The sequence below is a fragment of the Salmo salar genome, chromosome 01 (assembly GCF_965601325.2).
Source record: "Salmo salar chromosome 01, fSalSal1, whole genome shotgun sequence".
In the NCBI taxonomy this organism is placed as follows: Eukaryota; Metazoa; Chordata; class Actinopteri; order Salmoniformes; family Salmonidae; genus Salmo; species Salmo salar.
This window is the reverse complement of record NC_138291.1, coordinates 5,777,598-5,802,981: the sequence shown is the minus strand read 5'-3', so window position 1 is coordinate 5,802,981 and position 25,384 is coordinate 5,777,598. Positions and strand designations below refer to the sequence as shown.

Here is a 25,384-nt window from a genome sequence, read left to right as displayed (position 1 = left end):
AGCAGAACTACAATCATCTGGCAGGGCTATACAGTCAACAGCAGAACTACAATCATCTGGCAGGGCAGGGCTATACAGTCAACAGCAGAACTACAATAATCTGGCAGGGCTATACAGTCAACAGCAGAACTACAATCATCTGGCAGGGCTATACAGTCAACAGCAGAACTACAATCATCTGGCAGGGCTATACAGTCAACAGCAGAACTACAATCATCTGGCAGTGCAGGGCTATACAGTAAACAGCAGAACTACAATCATCTGGCAGGGCTATACAGTAAACAGCAGAACTACAATCATCTGGCAGGGCCATACAGTCAACAGCAGAACTACAATCATCTGGTAGGGCAGGGCTATACAGTCAACAGCAGAACTACAATCATCTGGCAGGGCTATACAGTCAACAGCAGAACTACAATCATCTGGCAGGGCAGGGCTATACAGTCAACAGCAGACCTACAATCATCTGGCAGGGCTATACAGTCAACAGCAGAACTACAATCATCTGGCAGGGCAGGGCTATACAGTCAACAGCAGAACTACAATAATCTGGCAGGGCTATACAGTCAACAGCAGAACTACAATCATCTGGCAGGGCTATACAGTCAACAGCAGAACTACAATCATCTGGCAGGGCAGGGCTATACAGTCAACAGCAGAACTACAATAATCTGGCAGGGCTATACAGTCAACAGCAGAACTACAATCATCTGGCAGGGCTATACAGTCAACAGCAGAACTACAATCATCTGGCAGGGCTATACAGTCAACAGCAGAACTACAATCATCTGGCAGGGCTATACAGTCAACAGCAGAACTACAATCATCTGGCAGGGCTATACAGTAAACAGCAGAACTACAATCATCTGGCAGGGCAGGGCTATACAGTCAACTGCAGAACTACAATCATCTGGCAGGGCAGGGCTATACAGTAAACAGCAGAACTACAATCATCTGGCAGGGCTATACAATCAACAGCAGAACTACAATCATCTGGCAGGGCAGGGCTATACAGTAAACAGCAGAACTACAATCATCTGGCAGGGCTATACAGTCAACAGCAGAACTACAATCATCTGGCAGGGCAGGGCTATACAGTCAACAGCAGAACTACAATCATCTGGCAGGGCTATACAGTCAACAGCAGAACTGCAATCATCTGGCAGGGCAAGGCTATACAGTCAACAGCAGAACTACAATCATCTGGCAGGGCTATACAGTCAACAGCAGAACTACAATAATCTGGCAGGCCTATACAGTCAACAGCAGAACTACAATCATCTGGCAGGGCTATACAGTCAACAGCAGAACTACAATCATCTGGCAGGGCTATACAGTCAACAGCAGAACTACAATCATCTGGCAGGGCTATACAGTAAACAGCAGAACTACAATCATCTGGCAGGGCAGGGCTATACAGTCAACAGCAGAACTACAATAATCTGGCAGGGCAGGGCTATACAGTAAACAGCAGAACTACAATCATCTGGCAGGGCTATACAGTCAACAGCAGAACTACAATCATCTGGCAGGGCAGGGCTATACAGTAAACAGCAGAACTACAATCATCTGGCAGGGCTATACAGTAAACAGCAGAACTACAATCAACTGGCAGGGCAGGGCTATACAGTCAACAGCAGAACTACAATAATCTGGCAGGGCTATACAATCAACAGCAGAACTACAATCATCTGGCAGGGCCATACAGTCAACAGCAGAACTACAATCATCTGGTAGGGCAGGGCTATACAGTCAACAGCAGAACTACAATCATCTGGCAGGGCTATACAGTCAACAGCAGAACTACAATCATCTGGCAGGGCTATACAGTCAACAGCAGAACTACAATCATCTGGCAGGGCTATACAGTCAACAGCAGAACTACAATAATCTTGCAGGGCTATACAGTCAACAGCAGAACTACAATCATCTGGCAGGGCTATACAGTCAACAGCAGAACTACAATCATCTGGCAGGGCAGGGCTATACAGTCAACAGCAGACCTACAATCATCTGGCAGGGCTATACAGTCAACAGCAGAACTACAATCATCTGGCAGGGCAGGGCTATACAGTCAACAGCAGAACTACAATAATCTGGCAGGGCTATACAGTCAACAGCAGAACTACAATCATCTGGCAGGGCTATACAGTCAACAGCAGAACTACAATCATCTGGCAGGGCAGGGCTATACAGTCAACAGCAGAACTACAATAATCTGGCAGGGCTATACAGTCAACAGCAGAACTACAATCATCTGGCAGGGCTATACAGTCAACAGCAGAACTACAATCATCTGGCAGGGCAGGGCTATACAGTCAACAGCAGACCTACAATCATCTGGCAGGGCAGGGCTATACAGTAAACAGCAGAACTACAATCATCTGGCAGGGCTATACAGTCAACAGCAGAACTACAATCATCTGGCAGGGCAGGGCTATACAGTAAACAGCAGAACTACAATCATCTGGCAGGGCGATACAGTAAACAGCAGAACTACAATCATCTGGCAGGGCAGGGCTATACAGTCAACAGCAGAACTACAATAATCTGGCAGGGCTATACAATCAACAGCAGAACTACAATCATCTGGCAGGGCTATACAGTCAACAGCAGAACTACAATCATCTGGCAGGGCAGGGCTATACAGTCAACAGCAGAACTACAATAATCTGGCAGGGCTATACAGTCAACAGCAGAACTACAATCATCTGGCAGGGCTATACAGTCAACAGCAGAACTACAATCATCTGGCAGGGCTATACAGTCAACAGCAGAACTACAAACATCTGGCAGGGCTATACAGTCAACAGCAGAACAACAATCATCTGGCAGGGCTATACAGTCAACAGCAGAACTACAATCATCTGGCAGTGCAGGGCTATACAGTAAACAGCAGAACTACAATCATCTGGCAGGGCTATACAGTAAACAGCAGAACTACAATCATCTGGCAGGGCCATACAGTCAACAGCAGAAATACAATCATCTGGTAGGGCAGGGCTATACAGTCAACAGCAGAACTACAATCATCTGGCAGGGCTATACAGTCAACAGCAGAACTACAATCATCTGGCAGGGCAGGGCTATACAGTCAACAGCAGACCTACAATCATCTGGCAGGGCTATACAGTCAACAGCAGAACTACAATCATCTGGCAGGGCAGGGCTATACAGTCAACAGCAGAACTACAATAATCTGGCAGGGCTATACAGTCAACAGCAGAACTACAATCATCTGGCAGGGCTATACAGTCAACAGCAGAACTACAATCATCTGGCAGGGCAGGGCTATACAGTCAACAGCAGAACTACAATAATCTGGCAGGGCTATACAGTCAACAGCAGAACTACAATCATCTGGCAGGGCTATACAGTCAACAGCAGAACTACAATCATCTGGCAGGGCTATACAGTCAACAGCAGAACTACAATCATCTGGCAGTGCAGGGCTATACAGTAAACAGCAGAACTACAATCATCTGGCAGGGCTATACAGTAAACAGCAGAACTACAATCATCTGGCAGGGCCATACAGTCAACAGCAGAACTACAATCATCTGGTAGGGCAGGGCTATACAGTCAACAGCAGAACTACAATCATCTGGCAGGGCTATACAGTCAACAGCAGAACTACAATCATCTGGCAGGGCAGGGCTATACAGTCAACAGCAGACCTACAATCATCTGGCAGGGCTATACAGTCAACAGCAGAACTACAATCATCTGGCAGGGCAGGGCTATACAGTCAACAGCAGAACTACAATAATCTGGCAGGGCTATACAGTCAACAGCAGAACTACAATCATCTGGCAGGGCTATACAGTCAACAGCAGAACTACAATCATCTGGCAGGGCAGGGCTATACAGTCAACAGCAGAACTACAATAATCTGGCAGGGCTATACAGTCAACAGCAGAACTACAATCATCTGGCAGGGCTATACAGTCAACAGCAGAACTACAATCATCTGGCAGGGCTATACAGTCAACAGCAGAACTACAATCATCTGGCAGGGCTATACAGTCAACAGCAGAACTACAATCATCTGGCAGGGCTATACAGTAAACAGCAGAACTACAATCATCTGGCAGGGCAGGGCTATACAGTCAACTGCAGAACTACAATCATCTGGCAGGGCAGGGCTATACAGTAAACAGCAGAACTACAATCATCTGGCAGGGCTATACAATCAACAGCAGAACTACAATCATCTGGCAGGGCAGGGCTATACAGTAAACAGCAGAACTACAATCATCTGGCAGGGCTATACAGTCAACAGCAGAACTACAATCATCTGGCAGGGCAGGGCTATACAGTCAACAGCAGAACTACAATCATCTGGCAGGGCTATACAGTCAACAGCAGAACTGCAATCATCTGGCAGGGCAAGGCTATACAGTCAACAGCAGAACTACAATCATCTGGCAGGGCTATACAGTCAACAGCAGAACTACAATAATCTGGCAGGCCTATACAGTCAACAGCAGAACTACAATCATCTGGCAGGGCTATACAGTCAACAGCAGAACTACAATCATCTGGCAGGGCTATACAGTCAACAGCAGAACTACAATCATCTGGCAGGGCTATACAGTAAACAGCAGAACTACAATCATCTGGCAGGGCAGGGCTATACAGTCAACAGCAGAACTACAATAATCTGGCAGGGCAGGGCTATACAGTAAACAGCAGAACTACAATCATCTGGCAGGGCTATACAGTCAACAGCAGAACTACAATCATCTGGCAGGGCAGGGCTATACAGTAAACAGCAGAACTACAATCATCTGGCAGGGCTATACAGTAAACAGCAGAACTACAATCAACTGGCAGGGCAGGGCTATACAGTCAACAGCAGAACTACAATAATCTGGCAGGGCTATACAATCAACAGCAGAACTACAATCATCTGGCAGGGCCATACAGTCAACAGCAGAACTACAATCATCTGGTAGGGCAGGGCTATACAGTCAACAGCAGAACTACAATCATCTGGCAGGGCTATACAGTCAACAGCAGAACTACAATCATCTGGCAGGGCTATACAGTCAACAGCAGAACTACAATCATCTGGCAGGGCTATACAGTCAACAGCAGAACTACAATCATCTGGCAGGGCTATACAGTCAACAGCAGAACTACAATAATCTTGCAGGGCTATACAGTCAACAGCAGAACTACAATCATCTGGCAGGGCTATACAGTCAACAGCAGAACTACAATCATCTGGCAGGGCAGGGCTATACAGTCAACAGCAGACCTACAATCATCTGGCAGGGCTATACAGTCAACAGCAGAACTACAATCATCTGGCAGGGCAGGGCTATACAGTCAACAGCAGAACTACAATAATCTGGCAGGGCTATACAGTCAACAGCAGAACTACAATCATCTGGCAGGGCTATACAGTCAACAGCAGAACTACAATCATCTGGCAGGGCAGGGCTATACAGTCAACAGCAGAACTACAATAATCTGGCAGGGCTATACAGTCAACAGCAGAACTACAATCATCTGGCAGGGCTATACAGTCAACAGCAGAACTACAATCATCTGGCAGGGCAGGGCTATACAGTCAACAGCAGAACTACAATAATCTGGCAGGGCTATACAGTCAACAGCAGAACTACAATCATCTGGCAGGGCTATACAGTCAACAGCAGAGCTACAATCATCTGGCAGGGCTATACAGTCAACAGCAGAGCTACAATCATCTGGCAGGGCTATACAGTCAACAGCAGAACTACAATCATCTGGCAGGGCTATACAGTCAACAGCAGAACTACAATAATCTGGCAGGGCAGGGCTATACAGTAAACAGCAGAAATACAATCATCTGGCAGGGCTATACAGTCAACAGCAGAACTACAATCATCTGGCAGGGCAGGGCTATACAGTAAACAGCAGAACTACAATCATCTGGCAGGGCTATACAGTAAACAGCAGAACTACAATCATCTGGCAGGGCAGGGCTATACAGTCAACAGCAGAACTACAATAATCTGGCAGGGCTATACAATTAACAGCAGAACTACAATCATCTGGCAGGGCCATACAGTCAACAGCAGAACTACAATCATCTGGTAGGGCAGGGCTATACAGTCAACAGCAGAACTACAATCATCTGGCAGGGTTATACAGTCAACAGCAGAACTACAATCATCTGGCAGGGCTATACAGTCAACAGCAGAACTACAATCATCTGGCAGGGCTATACAGTCAACAGCAGAACTACAAACATCTGGCAGGGCTATACAGTCAACAGCAGAACTACAATCATCTGGCAGGGCAGGGCTATACAGTCAACAGCAGACCTACAATCATCTGGCAGGGCAGGGCTATACAGTCAACAGCAGAACTACAATAATCTGGCAGGGCTATACAATCAACAGCAGAACTACAATCATCTGGCAGGGCCATACAGTCAACAGCAGAACTACAATGATCTGGTAGGGCAGGGCTATACAGTCAACAGCAGAACTACAATCATCTGGCAGGGCTATACAGTCAACAGCAGAACTACAATCATCTGGCAGGGCCATACAGTCAACAGCAGAACTACAATCATCTGGTAGTGCAGGGCTATACAGTCAACAGCAGAACTACAATCATCTGGCAGGGCTATACAGTCAACAGCAGAACTACAATCATCTGGCAGGGCCATACAGTCAACAGCAGAACTACAATAATCTGGCAGGGCAGGGCTATACAGTCAACAGCAGACCTACAATCATCTGGCAGGGCTATACAGTCAACAGCAGAACTACAATCATCTGGCAGGGCAGGGCTATACAGTCAACAGCAGAACTACAATAATCTGGCAGGGCTATACAGTCAACAGCAGAACTACAATCATCTGGCAGGGCTATACAGTCAACAGCAGAACTACAATCATCTGGCAGGGCAGGGCTATACAGTCAACAGCAGAACTACAATCATCTGGCAGGGCTATACAGTCAACAGCAGAACTACAATAATCTGGCAGGGCTATACAGTCAACAGCAGAACTACAATCATCTGGCAGGGCTATACAGTCAACAGCAGAACTACAATCATCTGGCAGGGCTATACAGTCAACAGCAGAACTACAATCATCTGGCAGGGCTATACAGTAAACAGCAGAACTACAATCATCTGGCAGGGCAGGGCTATACAGTCAACAGCAGAACTACAATCATCTGGCAGGGCAGGGCTATACAGTAAACAGCAGAACTACAATCATCTGGCAGGGCTATACAGTCAACAGCAGAACTACAATCATCTGGCAGGGCAGGGCTATACAGTAAACAGCAGAACTACAATCATCTGGCAGGGCTATACAGTCAACAGCAGAACTACAATCATCTGGCAGGGCAGGGCTATACAGTCAACAGCAGAACTACAATCATCTGGCAGGGCTATACAGTCAACAGCAGAACTACAATCATCTGGCAGGGCTATACAGTCAACAGCAGAACTACAATCATCTGGCAGGGCTATACAGTCAACAGCAGAACTACAATCATCTGGCAGGGCTATACAGTCAACAGCAGAACTACAATCATCTGGCAGGGCTATACAGTCAACAGCAGAACTACAATCATCTGGCAGGGCTATACAGTCAACAGCAGAACTACAATCATCTGGCAGGGCTATACAGTCAACAGCAGAACTACAATCATCTGGCAGGGCTATACAGTAAACAGCAGAACTACAATCATCTGGCAGGGCAGGGCTATACAGTCAACAGCAGAACTACAATCATCTGGCAGGGCAGGGCTATACAGTAAACAGCAGAACTACAATCATCTGGCAGGGCTATACAGTCAACAGCAGAACTACAATCATCTGGCAGGGCAGGGCTATACAGTAAACAGCAGAACTACAATCATCTGGCAGGGCGATACAGTAAACAGCAGAACTACAATCATCTGGCAGGGCAGGGCTATACAGTCAACAGCAGAACTACAATAATCTGGCAGGGCTATACAATCAACAGCAGAACTACAATCATCTGGCAGGGCTATACAGTCAACAGCAGAACTACAATCATCTGGCAGGGCAGGGCTATACAGTCAACAGCAGAACTACAATAATCTGGCAGGGCTATACAGTCAACAGCAGAACTACAATCATCTGGCAGGGCTATACAGTCAACAGCAGAACTACAATCATCTGGCAGGGCTATACAGTCAACAGCAGAACTACAAACATCTGGCAGGGCTATACAGTCAACAGCAGAACTACAATCATCTGGCAGGGCTATACAGTCAACAGCAGAACTACAATCATCTGGCAGTGCAGGGCTATACAGTAAACAGCAGAACTACAATCATCTGGCAGGGCTATACAGTAAACAGCAGAACTACAATCATCTGGCAGGGCCATACAGTCAACAGCAGAACTACAATCATCTGGTAGGGCAGGGCTATACAGTCAACAGCAGAACTACAATCATCTGGCAGGGCTATACAGTCCACAGCAGAACTACAACCATCTGGCAGGGCAGGGCTATACAGTCAACAGCAGACCTACAATCATCTGGCAGGGCTATACAGTCAACAGCAGAACTACAATCATCTGGCAGGGCAGGGCTATACAGTCAACAGCAGAACTACAATAATCTGGCAGGGCTATACAGTCAACAGCAGAACTACAATCATCTGGCAGGGCTATACAGTCAACAGCAGAACTACAATCATCTGGCAGGGCAGGGCTATACAGTCAACAGCAGAACTACAATAATCTGGCAGGGCTATACAGTCAACAGCAGAACTACAATCATCTGGCAGGGCTATACAGTCAACAGCAGAACTACAATCATCTGGCAGGGCTATACAGTCAACAGCAGAACTACAATCATCTGGCAGTGCAGGGCTATACAGTAAACAGCAGAACTACAATCATCTGGCAGGGCTATACAGTAAACAGCAGAACTACAATCATCTGGCAGGGCCATACAGTCAACAGCAGAACTACAATCATCTGGTAGGGCAGGGCTATACAGTCAACAGCAGAACTACAATCATCTGGCAGGGCTATACAGTCAACAGCAGAACTACAATCATCTGGCAGGGCAGGGCTATACAGTCAACAGCAGACCTACAATCATCTGGCAGGGCTATACAGTCAACAGCAGAACTACAATCATCTGGCAGGGCAGGGCTATACAGTCAACAGCAGAACTACAATAATCTGGCAGGGCTATACAGTCAACAGCAGAACTACAATCATCTGGCAGGGCTATACAGTCAACAGCAGAACTACAATCATCTGGCAGGGCAGGGCTATACAGTCAACAGCAGAACTACAATAATCTGGCAGGGCTATACAGTCAACAGCAGAACTACAATCATCTGGCAGGGCTATACAGTCAACAGCAGAACTACAATCATCTGGCAGGGCTATACAGTCAACAGCAGAACTACAATCATCTGGCAGGGCTATACAGTCAACAGCAGAACTACAATCATCTGGCAGGGCTATACAGTAAACAGCAGAACTACAATCATCTGGCAGGGCAGGGCTATACAGTCAACTGCAGAACTACAATCATCTGGCAGGGCAGGGCTATACAGTAAACAGCAGAACTACAATCATCTGGCAGGGCTATACAATCAACAGCAGAACTACAATCATCTGGCAGGGCAGGGCTATACAGTAAACAGCAGAACTACAATCATCTGGCAGGGCTATACAGTCAACAGCAGAACTACAATCATCTGGCAGGGCAGGGCTATACAGTCAACAGCAGAACTACAATCATCTGGCAGGGCTATACAGTCAACAGCAGAACTACAATCATCTGGCAGGGCTATACAGTCAACAGCAGAACTACAATCATCTGGCAGGGCTATACAGTCAACAGCAGAACTACAATCATCTGGCAGGGCTATACAGTCAACAGCAGAACTACAATCATCTGGCAGGGCTATACAGTCAACAGCAGAACTACATTCATCTGGCAGGGCTATACAGTCAACAGCAGAACTACAATCATCTGGCAGGGCTATACAGTCAACAGCAGAACTACAATCATCTGGCAGGGCTATACAGTAAACAGCAGAACTACAATCATCTGGCAGGGCAGGGCTATACAGTCAACAGCAGAACTACAATAATCTGGCAGGGCAGGGCTATACAGTAAACAGCAGAACTACAATCATCTGGCAGGGCTATACAGTCAACAGCAGAACTACAATCATCTGGCAGGGCAGGGCTATACAGTAAACAGCAGAACTACAATCATCTGGCAGGGCTATACAGTAAACAGCAGAACTACAATCATCTGGCAGGGCAGGGCTATACAGTCAACAGCAGAACTACAATAATCTGGCAGGGCTATACAATCAACAGCAGAACTACAATCATCTGGCAGGGCCATACAGTCAACAGCAGAACTACAATCATCTGGTAGGGCAGGGCTATACAGTCAACAGCAGAACTACAATCATCCGGCAGGGCTATACAGTCAACAGCAGAACTACAATCATCTGGCAGGGCAGGGCTATACAGTCAACAGCAGACCTACAATCATCTGGCAGGGCTATACAGTCAACAGCAGAACTACAATCATCTGGCAGGGCAGGGCTATACAGTCAACAGCAGAACTACAATAATCTGGCAGGGCTATACAGTCAACAGCAGAACTATAATCATCTGGCAGGGCTATACAGTCAACAGCAGAACTACAATCATCTGGCAGGGCTATACAGTCAACAGAACTACAATCATCTGGCAGGGCTATACAGTCAACAGCAGAACTACAATCATCTGGCAGTGCAGGGCTATACAGTAAACAGCAGAACTACAATCATCTGGCAGGGCTATACAGTAAACAGCAGAACTACAATCATCTGGCAGGGCAGGGCTATACAGTCAACAGCAGAACTACAATAATCTGGCAGGGCTATACAATCAACAGCAGAACTACAATCATCTGGCAGGGCCATACAGTCAACAGCAGAACTACAATCATCTGGTAGGGCAGGGCTATACAGTCAACAGCAGAACTACAATCATCTGGCAGGGCTATACAGTCAACAGCAGAACTACAATCATCTGGCAGGGCAGGGCTATACAGTCAACAGCAGACCTACAATCATCTGGCAGGGCTATACAGTCAACAGCAGAACTACAATCATCTGGCAGGGCAGGGCTATACAGTCAACAGCAGAACTACAATAATCTGGCAGGGCTATACAGTCAACAGCAGAACTACAATCATCTGGCAGGGCTATACAGTCAACAGCAGAACTACAATCATCTGGCAGGGCAGGGCTATACAGTCAACAGCAGAACTACAATCATCTGGCAGGGCTATACAGTCAACATCAGAACTACAATCATCTGGCAGGGCTATACAGTCAACAGCAGAACTACAATCATCTGGCAGGGCTATACAGTCAACAGCAGAACTACAATCATCTGGCAGGGCTATACAGTAAACAGCAGAACTACAATCATCTGGCAGGGCAGGGCTATACAGTCAACAGCAGAACTACAATAATCTGGCAGGGCAGGGCTATACAGTAAACAGCAGAACTATAATCATCTGGCAGGGCTATACAGTCAACAGCAGAACTACAATCATCTGGCAGGGCAGGGCTATACAGTAAACAGCAGAACTACAATCATCTGGCAGGGCAGGGCTATACAATCAACAGCAGAACTACAATCATCTGGCAGGGCCATACAGTCAACAGCAGAACTACAATCATCTGGTAGGGCAGGGCTATACAGTCAACAGCAGAACTACAATCATCTGGCAGGGCTATACAGTCAACAGCAGAACTACAATCATCTGGCAGGGCTATACAGTAAACAGCAGAACTACAATCATCTGGCAGGGCAGGGCTATACAGTCAACTGCAGAACTACAATCATCTGGCAGGGCAGGGCTATACAGTAAACAGCAGAACTACAATCATCTGGCAGGGCTATACAATCAACAGCAGAACTACAATCATCTGGCAGGGCAGGGCTATACAGTAAACAGCAGAACTACAATCATCTGGCAGGGCTATACAGTCAACAGCAGAACTACAATCATCTGGCAGGGCAGGGCTATACAGTCAACAGCAGAACTACAATCATCTGGCAGGGCTATACAGTCAACAGCAGAACTACAATCATCTGGCAGGGCTATACAGTCAACAGCAGAACTACAATCATCTGGCAGGGCTATACAGTCAACAGCAGAACTACAATCATCTGGCAGGGCTATACAGTCAACAGCAGAACTACAATCATCTGGCAGGGCTATACAGTCAACAGCAGAACTACATTCATCTGGCAGGGCTATACAGTCAACAGCAGAACTACAATCATCTGGCAGGGCTATACAGTCAACAGCAGAACTACAATCATCTGGCAGGGCTATACAGTAAACAGCAGAACTACAATCATCTGGCAGGGCAGGGCTATACAGTCAACAGCAGAACTACAATAATCTGGCAGGGCAGGGCTATACAGTAAACAGCAGAACTACAATCATCTGGCAGGGCTATACAGTCAACAGCAGAACTACAATCATCTGGCAGGGCAGGGCTATACAGTAAACAGCAGAACTACAATCATCTGGCAGGGCTATACAGTAAACAGCAGAACTACAATCATCTGGCAGGGCAGGGCTATACAGTCAACAGCAGAACTACAATAATCTGGCAGGGCTATACAGTCAACAGCAGAACTATAATCATCTGGCAGGGCTATACAGTCAACAGCAGAACTACAATCATCTGGCAGGGCTATACAGTCAACAGAACTACAATCATCTGGCAGGGCTATACAGTCAACAGCAGAACTACAATCATCTGGCAGTGCAGGGCTATACAGTAAACAGCAGAACTACAATCATCTGGCAGGGCTATACAGTAAACAGCAGAACTACAATCATCTGGCAGGGCAGGGCTATACAGTCAACAGCAGAACTACAATAATCTGGCAGGGCTATACAATCAACAGCAGAACTACAATCATCTGGCAGGGCCATACAGTCAACAGCAGAACTACAATCATCTGGTAGGGCAGGGCTATACAGTCAACAGCAGAACTACAATCATCTGGCAGGGCTATACAGTCAACAGCAGAACTACAATCATCTGGCAGGGCAGGGCTATACAGTCAACAGCAGACCTACAATCATCTGGCAGGGCTATACAGTCAACAGCAGAACTACAATCATCTGGCAGGGCAGGGCTATACAGTCAACAGCAGAACTACAATAATCTGGCAGGGCTATACAGTCAACAGCAGAACTACAATCATCTGGCAGGGCTATACAGTCAACAGCAGAACTACAATCATCTGGCAGGGCAGGGCTATACAGTCAACAGCAGAACTACAATCATCTGGCAGGGCTATACAGTCAACAGCAGAACTACAATCATCTGGCAGGGCTATACAGTCAACAGCAGAACTACAATCATCTGGCAGGGCTATACAGTCAACAGCAGAACTACAATCATCTGGCAGGGCTATACAGTAAACAGCAGAACTACAATCATCTGGCAGGGCAGGGCTATACAGTCAACAGCAGAACTACAATAATCTGGCAGGGCAGGGCTATACAGTAAACAGCAGAACTATAATCATCTGGCAGGGCTATACAGTCAACAGCAGAACTACAATCATCTGGCAGGGCAGGGCTATACAGTAAACAGCAGAACTACAATCATCTGGCAGGGCTATACAGTAAACAGCAGAACTACAATCATCTGGCAGGGCAGGGCTATACAGTCAACAGCAGAACTACAATCATCTGGCAGGGCTATACAGTCAACAGCAGAACTACAATCATCTGGCAGGGCTATACAGTCAACAGCAGAACTACAATCATCTGGCAGGGCTATACAGTAAACAGCAGAACTACAATCATCTGGCAGGGCAGGGCTATACAGTCAACAGCAGAACTACAATAATCTGGCAGGTCAGGGCTATACAGTAAACAGCAGAACTATAATCATCTGGCAGGGCTATACAGTCAACAGCAGAACTACAATCATCTGGCAGGGCAGGGCTATACAGTAAACAGCAGAACTACAATCATCTGGCAGGGCAGGGCTATACAGTCAACAGCAGAACTACAATCATCTGGCAGGGCTATACAGTCAACAGCAGAACTATAATCATCTGGCAGGGCAGGGCTATACAGTCAACAGCAGAACTACAATCATCTGGCAGGGCCATACAGTGAATACAGACGTAAACGTCAAACATTAAATCCTTATTTACTAAACAAAACTATTCTTCCCTTCTCCTATCCTCCCACACCAGAACTTCATCATGGCTGATGAGCTTCGTCGTGAGTTGCCTCCTGATCAGGCAGAGTACTGCATCGCCCGCATGGCGCCCTACTCCGGCACCGACGCCGTCCCCGGCGCCCTGGACTACATGTCCTTCTCCACCGCACTCTACGGAGAGAGTGACCTCTGAGTGACCTTTGGATGACCTTTGGCCCCTGACCTGGGAGAGTATGCCCTATGAGGTCACTCACCAGTGTACCTGCTCTCACCACCGCCTGCAAGACCCTTCTACTGCCCTCCCAGTGAGCACAAGACGTTGACAAGACGTCCTTTTGGTTGAAAAGACGTAAAAAATACATATTTCTGGTTGAAAATATGAAATATTTGGTAAAAAATATGTAAATAAATATGTATTTTTGGTTGAAAAGAAATCAACATCTTGTTCTCACTGGGCCATCACCACAGCCTTGCTCTAGTCTGGATCCCAGATCTGTTGGTGATATCTTACCATCTCCTTGTCACTCATCGTTGTCACGCCAGTTTGCCAAAACATCACAAGACAGATCTGGCATCAGGCTAGCTCTGCTCTTACAATGCTCAAAACAGAACAGGCAGATCTGGCATCAGGCTAGCTCTGCTCTTACAATGCTCAAAACAGAACAGGCAGATCTGGCATCAGGCTAGCTCTGCTCTTACAATGCTCAAAACAGAACAGGCAGATCTGGCATCAGGCTAGCTCTGCTCTCGCCAACGCGGCGTCGGCTCAGGCAGCCGCCACAGCCACGCGGCGTCGGCACAGGCAGCCGCCGCAGCCACGACGGCGTCTGGCATCAGGCTAGCTCTGCTCTGCAGCCACCCGCGCTGGCACAGCAGCCGCCACAGCGCTCCGTTTCTCTGTTGCTGGCCCTATATTATATGCCATAGTCATCCTGTCTGCCACTTCCTCCTCTTTCACCCCTTCCACCTTCCATCTTCCACCTCCATCTCCCTTACCTCCCTACTAATGTAGGGTGAATTTGCCCCTAGACGCTGATCTTGGGTCAGTTTAGCATTTTCCCCACTAATGGTTAAGGTTAGGACTGGGAGAGGGGACGCTGATTCTAGATTATGTACCTAAGGAAAACTTCACCCCGGAGAAAGCCCCTCCCCTTCCTTCCTTCCCCACTTCCTCCCTCATACTCTGCCTCAGTTGTACTTGCTTCCTGTGCAGCAATGCAGCAAATCTCTCCAGGTTTACAAAGAGGGTGAGAAATGTCATTTTTTCCTTGTTATTGTTTTTCTTCAGAAAATGAATAAAGTTAACATATTTTATTATACAGAACAAAAAAGGTATTTTTTTCTTCACCTGATAAAAAAAACAAAAAAAACAATTTAAATAAAGAAAAATTGCTATAATTGCTTTTGACTTATTCCTACTTTGTCACAGTACACTGACATAGCATCACAATATACCACTGCTGTGCCTCTGATGAAGCTAACTGCCTTAGTAATGACCTGATGCTTCAGAACAGAACAGAACTGCCTTAGTAATGACCTGATGCTTCAGAACAGAACAGAACTGCCTTAGTAATGACCTGATGCTTCAGAACAGAACTGCCTTAGTAATGACCTGATGCTTCAGAACAGAACTGCCTTAGTAATGACTTGATGCTTCAGAACAGAACAGAACTGCCTTAGTAATGACCTGATGCTTCAGAACAGAACAGAACTGCCTTAGTAATGACCTGATGCTTCAGAACAGAACAGAACTGCCTTAGTAATGACCTGATGCTTCAGAACAGAACAGAACTGCCTTAGTAATGACCTGATGCTTCAGAACAGAACAGAACTGCCTTAGTAATGACCTGATGCTTCAGAACAGAACAGAACTGCCTTAGTAATGACCTGATGCTTCAGAACAGAACTGCCTTAGTAATGACCTGATGCTTCAGAACAGAACAGAACTGCCTTAGTAATAACTTGATGCTTCAGAACAGAACAGAACTGCCTTAGTAATAACCTGATGCTTCAGAACAGAACTGCCTTAGTAATGACCTGATGCTTCAGAACAGAACTGCCTTAGTAATGACCTGATGCTTCAGAACAGAACAGAACTGTCTTAGTAATGACCTGATGCTTCAGAACAGAACTGCCTTAGTAATGACCTGATGCTTCAGAACAGAACAGAACTGTCTTAGTAATGACCTGATGCTTCAGAACAGAACAGAACTGCCTTAGTAATGACCTGATGCTTCAGAACAGAACTGCCTTAGTAATGACCTGATGCTTCAGAACAGAACAGAACTGCCTTAGTAATGACCTGATGCTTCAGAACAGAACTGCCTTAGTAATGACCTGATGCTTCAGAACAGAACAGAACTGCCTTAGTAATGACCTGATGCTTCAGAACAGAACTAACTGCCCTATTAATGACATTAGTAATTGTCACGCTCTGACCTAGGAGAGCTGTGTTTTCTCTGTTTAGCTAGGCCAGGGTGTGATAGGTGGGTGGGCATTCTATGTTTTGTATTCTATCTTTTTGTATTTCCTTGTGTTGGGCCTGAGTAGGGTTCCTAACCAGAGGCAGCTGTATATCGTTGTCTCTGATTAGGAACCATACATTAAGCATCCTGTTTTTCCTTTGTGTTTTGTGGGTAGTTATTTTCCGTTTAGTCGTAAAGTACCTGACGGAACTGTCTGCTGTCATTTTTTTTTTGGTTTAATTTGTAAGTGTTCATTCTTCTTTCATTAAAACTACAAGATGAACGTATTCCAAGCTGCACCTTGTTCCCCTCTATACGACCCACGTGACAGTAATGACCTGATGCTTCAGAACAGAACAGAGGATCAAGATCGATGGTAGCCTATCATGTATGTGTAATACGTTGTAAAACACAGAATAAAGTGCTCTGGATGTAGAATAATAGAACCTAGTTTTAGAGCCGTGTTGTGGAAGAATGGATTCAGAGATGAAGAGGAAGAGACGTGTGGAGGAACGTAGTCATCTCCCTTATTCGCATATAAAACCATGGTCAATAAATGGAAGAAATTATATACAGAGCTGACTTGTCAGATCAATACTGATGTTTCCAGAAACATCTACCTGGATCTAATGTGATGCTTTAAAAAAAATATCAAATCAAAGTTTATTTACATAGAGGGTGCAGCGAAATGCTTATGATATTAGCTTCTAACAATACATTTAAATCTGGTTTTAATGTCTGTGATTAATATGTCAAACAAGTACAACAATAATTTAAATGTTTTTTAGTTTTTTTTAAGTACAGCAAAAAAAAAACGAATCAAGAACGTCGAATCCAATTAGCACCCAAAATAGCGCAGTAGCAGTAATCAAGATGCAATATATGTATGTAAACCGGAAGAATTTACTCAAGATATACTACCGTAAGATTGGTACGTCCAGCAGTAGAGATATTAGAGCAGCATTAATACAGACAGAAATACTCCTCAGTATCATCAGCTGTCCAGGTGGCTGGACTCAGACGATGTGGAGGTCCTGGGCTGGCGTGGTTACACGTTGTCTGCGGTTGTGATGCTGGTTGGACGTACTGCCAAATTCTCTAAAATGACGTTGGAGGTGGCTTATGGTAGAGAAATTAACATTCAATTCTCTGGCATCAGCTCTGGTGGACATTCCTGCAGTCCGCATGCCAATTGCACTGCTCCCTCAAAACTTGAGACATTTGTGGCATTGCGTTGTGTGACCAAACTGCACATTTTAGAGTGAGCGTTTATTGTCCCCAGCACAAGGTGCACCTGTGTAATGATCATGCTGTTTAATCAGCTTCTTGATATGCCACACCTGGCAGGTGGATGGATTTTCTTGGTAAAGGAGAAATGCTTTAGGCTACTAGCATGTATGATAAACATATACAATAATACAGGATACCCGTACAACATTTCACTACCGTTAAAAAGCAGTCCAATTAAATAATGGTTGTTTATTAATGGATGATATCTGGTAGCTTGCTGTGTGTGTGTTGGCCTCTAATGATAATGTTTTGTCTGTGTTAGCTAACTGCCCTGTTTATTGTGCTGCACATTTTCTTCTGGTCCCCTGAATGCTGTGGTGGTGTTCTATCATTGGCCCGAAGTCGATGCCCGTCCTTGTACGGGCGGCGCTCGGCGGTCGACGTCACCTGTCTTCTAGCCATCACTGATCAGTTTTTCATTATCCATTGGTTTTGTCTTGTCTTCCGTACACACCTGGTTCCAATCCCATTCATTACATGTTGTGTATTTAACCCTCTGTTTTTCCCCTCATGTCCTTGTCGGTGATTGTTTGAATGTTATGTTACGTGGGTTTGTGTATCGGTGTGCGACGGGTATCCTTTACCCATTTTATTTTGTATTTTGTTTTTGGAGTTTGTTTTTAATTAAATACTCCATATTAACCAACTTGGTTTCTCCTGCACCTGACTTCCCTGCCACCTACATACACGAATATGACAATCATGACTAACTAAATGACTCCAAAATCATTTTGCACCTGAATTTGACCCTGAAAATATGACAATTATATTTTCCCTTATAGCTTTTAAGCAATTAACATAATGTGTGCAGTAATTGTATTTTAATTTCAGTAGCTAAATACAGAGGTAGGTGTTTCAGTTCCAGCTAAAACATTGATTTGGAATAATGCTTCCCACACGCAACGGTTAACATTCCATAAGGCAGTTGGGACAGAGCGGTCAACATTCCATACGGCAGTTGGGACAGAGAGGTCAACATTCCATACGGCAGTTGGGACAGAGAGGTCAACATTCCATACGGCAGTTGGGACAGAGCGGTCAACATTCCATACGGCAGCTGGGACAGAGCGGTCAACATTCCATACGGCAGTTGGGACAGAGCGGTCAACATTCCATACGGCAGTTGGGACAGAGCGGTTAACATTCCATACGGCAGTTAGGACAGAGCGGTCAACATTCCATACGGCAGCTGGGACAGAGAGGTTAACATTCCATACGGCAGTTGGGACAGAGCGGTTAACATTCCATACGGCAGTTGGGACAGAGCGGTCAACATTCCATACGGCAGTTGGGACAGAGCGGTCAACATTCCATACGGCAGTTGGGACAGAGCGGTCAACATTCCATACGGCAGTTAGGACAGAGAGGTTAACATTCCATACGGCAGTTGGGACAGAGCGGTCAACATTCCATACGGCAGTTGGGACAGAGCGGTTAACATTCCATACGGCAGTTGGGACAGAGAGGTCAACATTCCATACGGCAGTTGGGACAGAGAGGTCAACATTCCATACGGCGGTTGTGACAGAGCGGTCAACATTCCATACGGCAGTTGGGACAGAGCGGTCAACATTCCATACGGCAGTTGGGACAGAGCGGTCAACATTCCATACGGCAGTTGTGACAGAGTGGTCAACATTCCATACGGCAGTTGGGACAGAGAGGTCAACATTCCATACGGCAGTTGGGACAGAGTGGTCAACATTCCATACGGCAGTTGGGACAGAGCGGTTAACATTCCATACGGCAGCTGGGACAGAGCGGTCAACATTCCATACGGCAGTTGGGACAGAGAGGTCAACATTCCATACGGCAGTTGGGACAGAGAGGTCAACATTCCATACGGCGGTTGTGACAGAGCGGTCAACATTCCATACGGCAGTTGGGACAGAGCGGTCAACATTCCATACGGCAGTTGGGACAGAGTGGTCAACATTCCATACGGCAGTTGTGACAGAGCGGTCAACATTCCATACGGCGGTTGGGACAGAGCGGTCAACATTCCATACGGCGGTTGGGACAGAGCGGTCAACATTCCATACGGCAGTTGGGACAGAGAGGTCAACATTCCATACGGCAGTTGGGACAGAGAGGTCAACATTCCATACGGCAGTTGGGACAGAGCGGTCAACATTCCATACGGCAGTTGGGACAGAGCGGTCAACATTCCATACGGCAGTTGGGACAGAGAGGTCAACATTCCATACGGCAGTTGGGACAGAGCGGTCAACATTCCATACGGCAGTTGGGACAGAGCGGTCAACATTCCATACGGCAGTTGGGACAGAGCGGTCAACATTCCATACGGCAGTTGGGACAGAGCGGTCAACATTCCATACGGCAGTTGGGACAGAGCGGTCAACATTCCATACGGCAGTTGGGACAGAGCGGTCAACATTCCATACGGCAGTTGGGACAGAGCGGTCAACATTCCATACGGCAGTTGGGACAGAGCGGTCAACATTCCATACGGCAGTTGGGACAGAGCGGTCAACATTCCATACGGCAGTTGGGACAGAGCGGTCAACATTCCATACGGCAGTTGGGACAGAGAGGTCAACATTCCATACGGCAGTTGGGACAGAGCGGTCAACATTCCATACGGCAGTTGGGACAGAGCGGTCAACATTCCATACGGCAGTTGGGACAGAGCGGTCAACATTCCATACGGCAGTTGGGACAGAGCGGTCAACATTCCATACGGCAGTTGTGACAGAGCGGTCAACATTCCATACGGCAGCTGGGACAGAGAGGTCAACATTCCATACGGCAGTTGTGACAGAGCGGTCAACATTCCATACGGCAGTTGTGACAGAGTGCCCGGTAGGCTACACAACAACACAGCTGGAAAACAGCAACAGTTTCTCGAAATTTACACAGAACTTTGAAAAGATTTGACTGCTAACTGATAGTCCCTGTTGTCCTGCATTCTAGTTTTACTTTTGTTTGTTGGGGGGGGGGGGGGGGGGGAGAACATCAAGGAAAGGTTTGCTAGCTAGCTAGCTACCGTTCGCCCTCTGGCGAATCCTCCATGGACATGGTAAATTTAAATGTTTACCTATTGTAGCTAGCTAACGTTTTGACATTTTGATATCTGTTTAGTCAGTAAAGGTGAGAGTGGGGGGGAGGTGGGGTGGGGGGAGTTTCCCCTGGCTCTTTAAATTCAGGCCAAATTCGGGCCAAATTTGAAATGGCTATAATGGAATTTTCGAATTCGAGCTGGGTCTTGGTAAAACCGGATCAGTGTAGCCCATTTTCTCAACTCGTGTCTGATTTGAATTCAGGCCAGTGATGTGGCACTGAAGTTGGAAAACACTGTTGCTAAGCAACCAGTTGTCACAAACCACTACATCTAGTAGTTAGATGTACTCTCAATTTAATATTTATATTTGTAATTTATTTTTTGATTATTTATATTTGTATTATCTATAGTATTTGTAATACACATGCATACAAATACACGATAACATACGCACTATACACACATGTACGCATGGATTTTGTGTTATAGATAATGTGGTAGTAGAGTAGAGGTCTGAGGGCACACACTTAATGTGTTGTGAAATCTGTTATGAATGTATTGTAATGTTTTTAAAAATGTATAACTGCCTTAATCTTGCTGGACCCCATGAAGAGTAGCTGCTGCCTTGAATGGGGATCCATAATAAATACAAATATCAAAAGAAAATGTTTACCTGTACTTGAAATATCGTCTCTGCATTCTCAAATCAGTGAACAGCAAAGAAATATGAATTAAAGGCTTTTATTTCTCATTTATCTCTTTTTTGTTGTTGGTATTTTACCCTCCTTTTTCTCCCCAATTTCAATCTTGTCTCTTCGCTCCAACTCCCAAACGGGCTCGGGAGGCGAAAGTGGAGTCATGCGTCTTCCGAAACGTGATCCACCTAACCTCTCTCCTTAACACCCGCCAGCTTAACCCGGAAGCCAGCCGCACGAACGTGTCGGAGGAAACACCGTTCAACTGGCGACCGGGGTCAACCTGCAGGCACCCGGCCCGCCACACAGAATGGCTAGGGCGCGATAAGCCCCCCGGCCAAACCCTAACCTAACACGGACGATGCTGGGCCAATTGTGCGTTTTCCTATGGGACTCCCGGCCATGGCCGGTTGTGGCACAGTCTGGGAATAAACCCAGGTCTGTAGTGCCTTAGACCTCTGTGCCAGTCGGGAGGCCCACATGTATCACTTTTAACCAGTAGGTGGCAGCAATATATGATTTTGGTGGCTTTTATTTCTCATGTATCACTTTTAACCAGTAGGTGGCAGCAATATATGATTTTGGTGGCTTTTATTTGTCATGTATCACTTCTTACCACCAGGTGGCAGCAATATATGATTTTGGTGGCAGTATCATTAACATTTGGTCGTTAAGGTGGATTGTGTTGTACACAACAGGAAGTTAAGGGTTAAGGTAGAACTAATTACAGCCAAATACACCATAACTACAACAGGAAGTTAAGTGGTAAGGTAGAACTGATTACAGACAAATACACCATAACTACAACAGGAAGTTAAGTGGTAAGGTAGAACTGTACACCATAACTACAGTATAACAGGAGGTTAGTTAAAACTGATTAGTAGTTAAACATTAAAAAGTTTTAAAAACAACATCAAACTGATTAAATATGTATCAGCTGATAGATACTCCTTCAGTGACCCATCAGTGGTCAACTGTAGCCCTCTTTAGCTCTGTCACCTGCATCATGGTCTGTTGGTGAGAAAATACAAGCAGAAACAGGTTAGAGATTGGCTCTCACATATAATACTACTGAATCATTATTTAAATATATTCATATTTATAATAAAAAAGTAATGAATAATAATAAATATCGGGATGTTATGTCCAATGGGATAAATGCAGATGGACAAACCCCTGTATTATTATTATCATGCCACTTTACCTAATCAGTTTAGCTGCAGGTGATAATGCTTATTGCTAATAGCACATCTGATAATATACCATGCATAGGCTATATGAATGGTCCAATATGTAAAGAATAAAAAAAATGTTTTTAATTGGGCCCATTTCTGGAGGTGGAAATTATATTTTAGATGATGTCAGCATATTTTTGTTATTTATAAATTTTGGAGTATAATGTCCTGTTTAAAAGTCCCCCAGAACTGAGCTTCTCAGTCCTTCTACATAAACATTATCCTGGGGAGGACCCTCTAAGCAAGGGTACTGGAATTGGTCAAACTCACAATTTAATACATGTACAAAATGATCCTATTTCCTTAAAAGCACGATGGTCATGACTTTCTGACGTTAAAGGGGAGGTTATCTGACATTAAAGGGGAGGTTATCTGACATTAAAGGGGAGGTTATCTGACATTAAAAAGGAGGTTATCTGACGTTAAAGGGGAGGTTATCTGACATTAAAGGGGAGGTTATCTGACATTAAAGGGGAGGTTATCTGACATTAAAGGGGAGGTTATCTGACATTAAAGGGGAGGTTATCTGACATTAAAAAGGAGGTTATCTGACGTTAAAGGGGAGGTTATCTGACATTAAAGGGGAGGTTATCTGACATTAAAGGGGAGGTTATCTGACATTAAAGGGCAGGTTAATCTGGCACCAGACAATCCATCTGAGATCGATTTAAGTGTCAGTCATGTGATTTTTCTTTCTTTAACCCCTGTCTTACACTCTTAGAAAAACAGTTGCTATCTAGAACCTAATAGGATAACCATTTGAAGAACCCATTTTGGTTCCAGGCAGGGGCAAAGCCATTGGGGTGGCCGGGGTGGCACTGGACACCCCTGACATCTGATTGGTCATCCCGGGTGCCACCCCAAAATGTAATTCGCTACTGGCGGGTTGATGCTGATTGACATCTCATTTCACCACTTGTTGAAAGAAGCATTTATTTTGAAGTTTTCAAATCGAGGACGAGGAAGAGAGAATATTAGCGTTAGTTGCGAGATACAGAAGAAGAAGAAGAGAGAGTATTTCCACAGCTCCACATGCTCTTTTCGCGATTGGCGAAAGCATCATATTTGAAGTAAGTTTTAAGGTTTAGCATCGGGTTTAGGTTTCCTGAACAACTTTTACGAAAGTTGAGTTGCTGTGTAAATTAACATTAGACCTTTGGCTCCACTTCTTGGTGACAGGGGGCAGTATTCAGAAATTCAGATGAATAACGTGCCCAAATTAAACTGCCTGCTACTCGGGCTAAGAAGGTAGGATATGCATATTATTAGTAGATTTGGATAGAGTATTTGGTAGTATTTGGACATAAATATGGAGTTTTTCAAACAAAAATAACATTTCTTGTGGAAGTGGCTCCTGGGAGTGTATTCCGACGAAGATCAGCAAAGGTAAGTGAAGATTTATAATACTAATTCTGAGTTTAGTTGACTCCAGAACTTGGTGGGTATCTGTATAGCTTGCTTTGATGGCTGAGCTCTGTACTCAGAATATTGAAAAATGTGCTTTCGCCATAAAGCTATTTTAAAATCTGACACAGCGGTTGCATTAAGGAGAAGTGTATCTATAATTCTTTCAATAACTGTTGTAACTTTTATCAACATTTATGATGAGTATTTTTGTAAATTGATGTGCTCATTCATCGGAAGTTTTTGTGGCAAAACATTTTCTGAACATCACACGCCAATGTAAAATGGGGTTTATGGATATGAATATGAACTTTATCGAACAAAACGTACATGTATTTTGTGACATTGAGTCCTGGGAGTGTCATCTGATGAAGATCATCAAAGGTTAGTGATTCATTTTAGCTGTATTTCTGGTTTTTGTGCCGCCTCTCCTTGCTTGGAAAATGGCTGTGTGGTTTTTCTTGTTTAGGCGCTGTCCTAACATAATCTAATGTTGTGCTTTCGCCATAAAGCCTTTTTGAAATCGGACACTGTGGTTGGATTAAGGAGAGTCTTATCTTTAAAATGGTGTATAATACTTGTATGTTTGAGAAATCTGAATTATGAGATTTTTGTTGTTTTGAATTTGCCGCCCTGCTATTTCACTGGCTGTTGATAGCGTCCCACATGTTCCAGAGAGGTTTTAACAGACAGTTAATCAGATTAGAGAGATCAGTTCCCTTAGTCTAACATTATGTTTACATCTGTGCTAGTAATACACCCATATACAGTGCAGTGTCGTAAATTACAGTATACGAATGTTTAGCTAATGTGGGGTAACTAGTAGGCTACCGCTGTCAGTGTTCAGAAAGTTAACATTCAGCAAGTTAACATCCATTAACTCAGATTTTCGTACTTGAACTCAAAATGAACAGTTGTTATTATCAATCTGTTAACGTTACTCAAAAGATTACCACAATTTGCAGATAGCCTGTTTGCTTTCGTAAAGGTGTAAGAAATTATAGCTAGCTAAGTTACTTACTGCAGAGTAGGGCTAGCCATAATCTAA

The 25,384-nt window shown here is 45.1% G+C and overlaps 1 protein-coding gene across 3 annotated transcripts in view; it reads left to right on the top strand.

Annotated features, from left to right (window-relative positions):
- actn1 (actinin, alpha 1) overlaps positions 1-14,967 on the top strand; it is a 161,969-nt gene extending 147,002 nt beyond the window's left edge. For all 3 annotated transcript variants that reach the window (XM_014192851.3, XM_014192931.3, XM_014192775.3), the window contains one exon: positions 14,260-14,967. In XM_014192851.3, coding sequence (XP_014048326.1) covers positions 14,260-14,418 — 159 coding nt within the window. In that variant the 3' untranslated portion in view covers positions 14,419-14,967. The remainder of the gene's footprint in view (positions 1-14,259) is intronic.
- The last annotated feature ends 10,417 nt before the right edge of the window (positions 14,968-25,384 follow it).